The sequence below is a fragment of the Python bivittatus genome, unplaced genomic scaffold, assembly GCF_059951505.1.
Source record: "Python bivittatus isolate LINGU-HERP-01145 unplaced genomic scaffold, Pbiv_v1 ctg000700_np1212, whole genome shotgun sequence".
NCBI lineage: Eukaryota > Metazoa > Chordata > Lepidosauria > Squamata > Pythonidae > Python > Python bivittatus.
This window is the reverse complement of record NW_028277098.1, coordinates 50,211,811-50,221,121: the sequence shown is the minus strand read 5'-3', so window position 1 is coordinate 50,221,121 and position 9,311 is coordinate 50,211,811. Positions and strand designations below refer to the sequence as shown.

The 9,311-nt window shown below is 38.4% G+C and overlaps 1 protein-coding gene across 2 annotated transcripts in view; it reads right to left on the bottom strand.

The window, feature by feature from the left end:
• Positions 1-1,890: 1,890 nt before the first annotated feature.
• The window catches only part of TESK2 (testis associated actin remodelling kinase 2), a 59,755-nt gene continuing 52,334 nt past the window's right edge, over positions 1,891-9,311 (bottom strand). For both annotated transcript variants that reach the window (XM_007420213.4, XM_025163971.2), the window contains one exon: positions 1,891-4,826. In XM_007420213.4, the coding sequence (XP_007420275.1) occupies positions 3,814-4,826 (1,013 nt within the window). In that variant the 3' untranslated portion in view covers positions 1,891-3,813. The remainder of the gene's footprint in view (positions 4,827-9,311) is intronic.

The window sequence follows — 9,311 nt, the reverse complement described above, 5'->3', positions numbered from 1 at the left end:
CTGCCCCATGCCTTGTTAGTTGGCCATATTGAAAGCATTTAACTTACCAACATGAAAACATGACATTGGCTTAAGTTACTATCTTTTTAATGTAGGGTAACTGCAGTTTACATACTATGAAATGTGGTGTGTCTTGTCTGGAAACACTTAAATGTTAGGATAATTTACAACCAGTTAGTATTAATTGTTGGTGAATACACAAATAGAAATCTGAAACAAGTGAAAGCACAATAAGGAATTCCTTATGAAATGAGACAAACTTCTGGAATCTGACTGTGTAACAGAAAAAAAGTTACCACTTTATCAGCAAATACTGAAATGTGTGAATATGAAATCAGAATAGGTCTTTCCCAGAAATTGTTTAGAAGCATTTTACATTCCTCCTTTTTTGGGGTCATTAGTTTTGTCTTCTCAACCACAAAAACATACTTGCTTTTATTCTGAAGGTGAACTGGGGAATGGTTTACAAAAACTGACAAAACTTGCAGATATTTTAAACTACATTTATCTTTGGTTACTTTTTTCAGTTCCAGCAAAACATACTGCTTATGTAGTTCTAAGGGGTGGAAATCAGACAATATGAATCAACACATACAAATCAAGATTTGTTTTCTTTAAACATTCATAAATATCTGAAGTATTAGAAAAATGCTTTTTCAAAAATCCTTCTCCTGGCAGTGTTAAATTATACACATGCTATAAATTTTCTTCCTAAGCTTTAATGACAAAGTTTAGCTATTTACAGACTGCAAATATTAAGACATAAAATTCCTTCATAAATATGAAAATAGATCTTATAAAGATCTATAAACCTTAAATCAAATATTTGGCTACCTCAAAGGTTATTTTTGCATAGAAATGTAGTGACATGCAGTATAAACAGCAGCATTAAGTGCAAAGAGGAATTATTCAAGTGTCTAGTTAAACTGGCAAGAAATACCAGTGTTCTTGGACAAGATCCAGCAACCAAGAATCCATCATACATCTCTTTTCTACTCAGGCATCAATTTGTTACATACATATATTCACAGAGTCTTTCATCAGTTGGCTACATGAATATCCTCTAATATGCTTATTAAATGTAATTCAGAAAAAATAATGAATTAAAAATAGACTGAGGATCTTAAAAGTGTTTTCAGGTGGTTTATCAAAAGCAATATGCATCTTTGTTAGCAAATCAAATATGTTGAAAAGCAAAACTATGTAGTATTGTGTTTGTACAAATTATTCATTTATTTGGCCACATTCTGTATAGAGTACAGATGATGGCCAGCAGCTGCTCTGCAATGCTGGTTTTCCATGGTATACCCAAAGGATGTGATACCAACAGTGTTTACATGTTGTACAAGAGGATAGGTTATCTTTATGTTTAACCATCCAATAACTCAGCAATTTGCTTTCCCAAGCTCCTACTAAGCCAACCTCTTCTATTAAATTGTAGTCTAGAAAGACTTACTTTTGCATCAGGATAAAGGACCTAGATTATCACTAATACTCTAAGAAAACAGAACTGCAGGAATCATTCATCACCCCACTAACAGCAAAAGGTACCACGTCTTAGAGCCTGTAAGAAAACAGGAAAATGCACAAAGGGGGGAGGGGGAATTGTGACCAGAGCAGAAGTAATTTGTCACATTTACCCTTCACAAGCAGTAAGACATCCAAAGCCTACAAGAGTGGAATCTGCAGAGCAAGTCATAAACTAATGTGGGCAAAGTAGTGGGATATTTTCTGGAAGTGAAATGGCTTCTGAAACAGATCACATGCTTGGTGCTTTTCCTAGCCAAGCACAAATTACATTATTTTGCCTTGGATGGGGTGGAGGGAAATAGTACCAAATTCAAAAGTGCAGCACCTGTTTAAGTGGTTATATTTTTTAATTGTTTAAATAAAGCAGCCTGATAATAACTATTTGGGGATTCTTCATCATTAATCTGAAAGAGGAAACAACTAAACTTGAATGTGGTACTACTTTAGAAATTTTTGAATGAACAATTGAGAAGATAATTTTTTGTTCTCCAGCTACTGGAAGGAACTTGAGGATATCATGAACTTCTATAAGTAGCTTGCAAAAGTGTTGACTGTTGTCAGATTTCAACCAATTTGTGACCCTACTTTTATTGCTTCATATTTTGTGAGGATTTGCCCTTTCTTTAGTTGAGTTTTGAGGAATGAATATGAGGGAATTTATGTTCACCAGAATTAATTTCCCCTACACAGGGGAGTTCAAGTGTAATCTAACTAGAGGCAAGATTTGGGGGTTTAATCCTTTTTACATAGTCCATATTAACCTCTACTAAGTTCTGAGCACGCAATGCTGGCCTGGATGTGAAAAGAGAGGCTAGTACAGAGTGGATATGCTATTTCTGCAGCTACGCTTGAAGACTCACCATCCATTTGAGAAATCTCAACCAACTTATCTACAGAAGTTCTATGAATTGTACACATAGACCATGTTTCCATGTGAGTGAACCACATGGACAGACTGAAGAGATGCATGCAAACCTGGATTTTAAAGATGTTGAAGTTAGTTCTTCCTTGCCAAACATTTGATGGTCATACATTTCATGCCTTCTACAACAAAGGGTATGAGGATATTGAAGAGCTGAAAATATTCATCTCATTCTTTTTGTTTTATGAACAATTTATTCAACAAAGGAACTCTACTGTTCCTTCAGTAAAACTGCTGATGGAAAATTTCCTTACCAACAAATAGAAACTGGACAAGAAAATAATTTAACAAGGAATGCCTAAAGTAGGAATATACTCAGTGCCTCCATTGTTTGCAACTGGACTGGAAAAGGTAGGAAAGCTATTGTAGCCAAATCTCATATTGTTTAATAAATTCAAGAGAATTCAGAGCCACATTCTTCCTGTTCATTTACAGCAAGAGTGGGGAACTAGCAGGTGCAAAATATTCTATTTTGGAACATTTTGATCCAGAACAGGATGTTCCAAGTGTTCTGGAAGTGAACCAATCCCAAAATGGTTTCTTCCAATCATGGGGCAAGCTATTTCAAGTGTTGTAGAAATGGTTTGAAGTGTTGAACCACTTTGGGAGTGGCTGTTTTTGAGACTCGAATTCCTATCATAGAAAGTCTTGCACACATCTTTGGGTAACCTGTGGTGATATTGGACTCCAACTCTATCAGCCCTTGTTAATGGTCAAAACTATTGTGGCTATAGTTCAGCAATGTCTAAATCAGCTGTCTCTAACCTTAAGCAACCTCCAAAAGTACAGACTTCAATTCCCAAAATATTCCAGCATTGGATATTACTCAGAACACTGGGATTTAAATTTTCCATATTTGAAGATTGCCCAGGGTAAGACTGGTCTAGGACAGCCTGCCCCCAACTCAGGGTACTTGTTAATTTTAATATATTCCACATAAGTAAATATTTATTGCTGCTCAGCATTTCTATGGCCAATGAGATAAAGATTTTGAAGGTTCAGAGATACTGAGTTCTTAAAAAAAATATTCAACAGAACCTAAACAGTATGTGTAACACAAATAGAAAAATAGATGCCCATAATCCCATTACCTTTATAACTGTGACCCTGCATGAATCAGGCATTCAACAGCAAACCTCTTATTTCTATATTAGCTTCTTCCTGAGGTAAGCTAAGAGCGCTTCTCACACATTCTTGCATGCATACAATATCTCTCAGTACATTTTAGAACTTTTAAATGGGCTGGCTACATTGGTACACTGTTTTAGGGACATTTGACATAGGAAGTTAAAACCAGAGTAGCTGGAAGGAGTGTATCATCATCATCATCATCATCATCATCATCATCCAAAGGTTGGCTTTTAAATGTCACATTTTGGCTGTCCACTTATTGATGCTGGTGTGTCTGAAGGCAGCAGAGAAACATTTGAAGTATCACTACCCACCACTTCAAGGAAGGTGGATTCTCTGCCTGGCTGTGAGGAAGGATTAACACTGAACAACCGTTTAGAAGATTCCAACTTAGTGGAATGCATATTCCTTTGAGTTTCATCTTCCACCTCCATTTCTTCAGAGGTGGTGCAGCTCATGAACATCTCTGAGAATCGATTTTCTGGATAGTCTAAATTGTGTACCAAGGTATTAGCCACATGGCCAGAATCTTGCAGCACTTGTCCCTCAGGCTTTCCAAGTTCTGGCTCTTCGGCTGAACATTTTACAGAAGAATACCCATTTTTGTTTTGAACCTCCAGTTCATCAGAACAGTCCATTTCCTCCTCTTGCAGAAGTGGATGAGAGTCCTGCCTGCGTTGTTTAACCTGAAAAGGAGGGATCTCGGATACACCATACTTACTACTGCTTAGTAGCTTCTGTCGCACCTCAGCCCCTAGCTGGGTGGGATCACACCTACTAACTGTTGAAGAGAGATCGCCAAATGTACTATAATCTTTATGGACAAATTCAGGAGAAACTGGAAGTGATCTGCTTCGCCTCCCAGGAAGGAAAGAGGCTTCTTGCCAATCACAGGCAAAGGTCTGCTTAAACAGTGGCTGGCTCATCTTTAGACATCCTCTTGCTTCTGGAGAGTGCAGGTCAAATACAAATGATATCACAGATTTGCTAGGCAAGTCAAAAAATTTTATCTTTCCCCCTTTCAAGTCTTCTCTAGAATTGAAGGGGTTGACTTTTCGACTTGCCCCTTTGCTTGGCGTATAATATGGGTCCTGAACATTTATCTTGCGGGAAAGTTTCCGAGAGAAGATGTCTGACTGACTACGTGATAGCCAGATGTTGCGCCGTGGTCGGGGTGATTTAGGTGGAATCTTGTCATCCAGTGAACTTAGTCTTTTGATACCTTGTCCCCTCTCTAGCAATCCTAAAAAATAAAATCAGATTTAAATCCACACGTTATCCCAGTAATAAATCTGGAGTCATATACACACACAAGGAGAGATCACCAATATATATGTGATATTCTCATATCCTCCACAACCACACACCCTTAGGAAGTTTACAAATTCTCATAGAGCTCATCATTAGAAATGATTTTTCAATCTCAAATAAATGTTGTATAAGCCATTTCTACAGGCAGATAATACAATCTATCACATATTGTTATGTTATGTCTTTCCACTCTTCTACAAGTCTTCTATCCCGCTAATGCATGAGATATTTCCAAATAGATAATATGACAAGAAATAGATTCTTCCAATTAATTGTATGTGTCTACCCTAGAAGTCTTCCCAAGAGTCGAAGGTGAAGAGGACACTCCCCTTTTAATAAAGTATAGCACAATTCCATGCTATTAAAGGCAATATTTTCAAGAAGTGAAGTTTCCCTGGAGCAAAAGACACCCCTATGCTGTGAAAAGTGCAGGCAAACAATAATACTTCCCTGTGGAAGTGGTTATATTCCACATCAGCCTTGAAACAGCACATTGTCCAATGTAGAAACTAGGATACACAGCACTTGAGCTTGGGGGAAAAATCTGTTAAATACATTTAAATAAGAAGTCACTGAACAGAGCAGCTATAAATATTAAGGTCAGATGGAAAGTGTTTAGCTACCGTATTTTTCCGTCAATAAGACGCCCCCATGTACAAGACGACCCCCACTTTTTCAACCCAAAATTAAGAAATCAATATTTTAAAGAGTGCAGAACACATTTTTACAGTGGGCCAAAAAAGTATTTAGTCAGCCACCAATTGTGCAAGTTCTCCCACTTAAAAAGATGAGAGAGGCCTGTAATTTTCATCATAGGTATACCTCAACTATGAGAGACAAAATGAGAAAAAAAATCCAGAAAATCACATTGTCTGATTTTTAAAGAATTTATTTGCAAATCATGGTGGAAAATAAGTATTTGGTCACCTACAAACAAGCAAGATGTCTGGCTCTCACAGACCTGTAACTACTTTTTTAAGAGGCTCCTCTGTCCTCCACTCGTTACCTGTAGTAATGGCATCTGTTTGACCTTGTTATCAGTATAAAAGACACCTGTCCACAACCTCAAACAGTCACACTCCAAACTCCACTATGGCCAACACCAAAGAGCTGTTGAAGGAAATCAGAAACAAAATTGTAGACCTGCACCAGGCTGGGAAGACTGAATCTGCAATAGGCAAGCAGCTTGGTGTGAAGAAATCAACTGTGGGAGCAATAATTAGAAAATGGAAGACATACAAGACCACTGATAATCTCCCTCAATCTGGGGCTCCACGCAAGATCTCACCCCGTGGGGTCAAAATGATCACAAGAACGGTGAGCAAAAATCCCAGAACCATGTGGGGGGACCTAGTGAATGACCTGCAGAGAGCTGGGACCAAAGTAACAAAGGCTACCATCAGTAACACACTACACCGCCAGGGACTCAAATCCTGCAGTGCCAGACATGTCCCCCTGCTTAAGCCAGTACATGTCCGGGCCCGTCTGAAGTTTGCTAGAGAGCATTTGGATGATCCAGAAGAGGATTGGGAGAATGTCATATGGTCAGATGAAACCAAAGTAGAACGTTTTGGTTTAAACTCAACTCGTGTTTGGAAGAGAGAGAATGCTGAGTTGCATCCAAAGAACACCATACCTACTGTGAAGCATGGGGGTGGAAACATCATGCTTTGGGGCTGTTTTTCTGCCAAGGGACCAGGACGACTGATCCGTGTAAAGGAAAGAATGAATGGGGCCATGTATCGTGAGATTTTGAGTGAACACCTCCTTCCATCAGCAAGGGCATTGAAGATGAAACGTGGGTGGGTCTTTCAGCATGACAATGATCCCAAACACACCGCCTGGGCAACACAGGAGTGGCTTTGTAAGAAGCATTTCAAGGTCCTGGAGTGGCCTAGCCAGTCTCCAGATCTCAACCCCATGGAAAACCTTTGGAGGGAGTTGAAAATCTGTGTTGCCCAGCGACAGCCCCAAAACATCACTGCTCTAGAGGAGATCTGCATGGAGGAATGGGCCAAAATACCAGCAACAGTGTGTGAAAACCTTGTGAAGACTTACAGAAAACGTTTGACCTCTGTCATTGCCAACAAAGGATATATAACGAAGTATTGAGATGAACTTTTGATATTGACCAAATACTTATTTTCCACCATGATTAGCAAATAAATTCTTTAAAAATCAGACAATGTGATTTTCTGGATTTCCCCCCCCATTTTGTCTCTCATAGTTGAGGTATACCTATGATGAAAATTACAGGCCTCTCTCATCTTTTTAAGTGGGAGAACTTGCACAATTGGTGGCTGACTAAATACTTTTTTGGCCCACTGTATTTAGTAATTAGTTAACATTTACCTGATACACTAGGTGGGAGGAGGTCCAAACCGTCTCTCTGTAGCTCTATTTCCATGCTCTTTTGCATAACTGATTACATTCAGTCACGAGTGAAACTGCTGATAGCTTGTCTCTGCAAACAGACTTCCTCTAATTGGTTTGTTCAGCATCAGCTGACGTCAGTTACATAAGGCTCGTGATTGGAGGAAGTCTGTTTGCAGACTCAACCTATTTCACTCATGATTGGAGGCTAGAAATAGGAGGAAGCCCATTTGCAGAGACAAAGTATGGGCAGTTTTGCTACTGCGTGATTCTCTCCTCGGCTGACTTCCTTGAATAAGACGCCCTTCAATTTTTAGCGTAAGGATTTTAGAAAAAAGTATCGTCTTATAGTTGGAAAAATACGGTATATTGAAAAAAAAAACCCTTTCCTTTAAGATACTTGGGTTTGTATTTAAATTTCCCTAAGCATAACAGATGCCACAGTGATACTTTAAAGCAGGAGTGGACAACCCCCGGTCTCTGTACAGCCCTCCAGATCTGAAGATCACATCATCAAAATGGCAGCATTTTGATGGTGCAATTTTGGGGTATTTTTCAGGTTTGGGTGGGAATGGTACCATTTTGCCTCTTGGAAACCTCATGCTCCTATTCCATCTTTAATCCCTCTGAAAGCTAAAATCAGGCAGTTTTTTATGGTACAGGTAGTCCTCATTTAGCAACTGCTTCAGTGACCATTCCCAGTTACAACAGTGATGAAAAAGTAACTTTGCAATCAATCCTTGCATTTATGACCTTTGCAAGTCTGTAAAGCAAAGGAAAGCTGAAGTAAGATCATAAACACAGTTGCAATTTCACTTAGCAACGGCTTCACTTAATGACTAAGTTGTCAGTCCCAACTGCAGTTGCTAAATGAGGACTACCTGAATAGGGGAAATGTAAGGATGGGAATGGTAGGAGTTTGCCCCCTAGAGGTCTCCTTCTCTAATTCCCACCTTTAAAAGTCTTCCAAAAAGGCCAACATTTATGGTCACACTACTTCCAGCAATATCCCATCACCAGAATGCTTCTAGCAGCACTCCAAAGGTCAGGAGGCTGAGCTGCAATTCTTGATGCTTTAGAAATTGCCTTTCCCATTTTAAAGGAAAGTAAACACTTGGAAGTTTTATCAGTTTTGCTGGATTTTCCACCCTGGTGTCTCTAGATGTATTATAATGAATTTTATATTTTTCTTTTCCTTTTTTTTTCAAATGCAGCTGCTTATAAACTTCATGTGTTGTTATGTATAGCTGTATGGCATGTCAGTTTTTGTTTAATGTTGACATTTTAATGTTTGAATGCTTTGTTTGTACCATTATTATGTTACCGCTGTTAAAAATAGAGTATCTGGTACTGATTCAGAAATCTGTTGTACAAAACCTAGTGTCTTCATGGATTTCCTCGTGTTTAAGGGCTTCCTCATATGGGTTTCTGTAAAGCAAATGTATATGCATCTTTTGGCTTGAAAGTTACACCAGGCTTTGCATTGCATATTGAGGGGCTGCATTCGAAAAGCTGGACCTGCTTTTAGGAGGGATTTTAGGAGTTCCAAGGTATGTGATGGATACTTAAGCATTTATTTTGCCCATTATGCAAAGTTTAAGGCCCTTATTTTGCTTCTTAAACTCCCAGAAAGCCTCCAAATAAAACAGGACCCAACCATTGGCCCAATCTTCTCTTGGGACCACAAAAAGCATGCTGGTGGACTCGTTTTTATATCCTGTTCTTATGACTGAAATAAATGACAAAATCAAGGTGTAAACTGGCCCAGCTATGGAATTCTGTATTTAGCTAATTCAATTTTCCCATCTGAATGACAGTATTTTAAAACACAATATTGAATGTCTATACTGTGCTGATAACAGTCACACAAAAACAAAAAACTGCATATGTCATACTCCTGGGATTGCCCCAATTTTAATTTTTATAAATCAGCCTCAGTCTTTTTTTCTTTTCTATTTTTAAAAGTTGCAACAATTCAAGCTGATAATAAATATTTATTTGTTTATTTATTTACCAAATTTATATGGCTGCCCATCTCATAAAA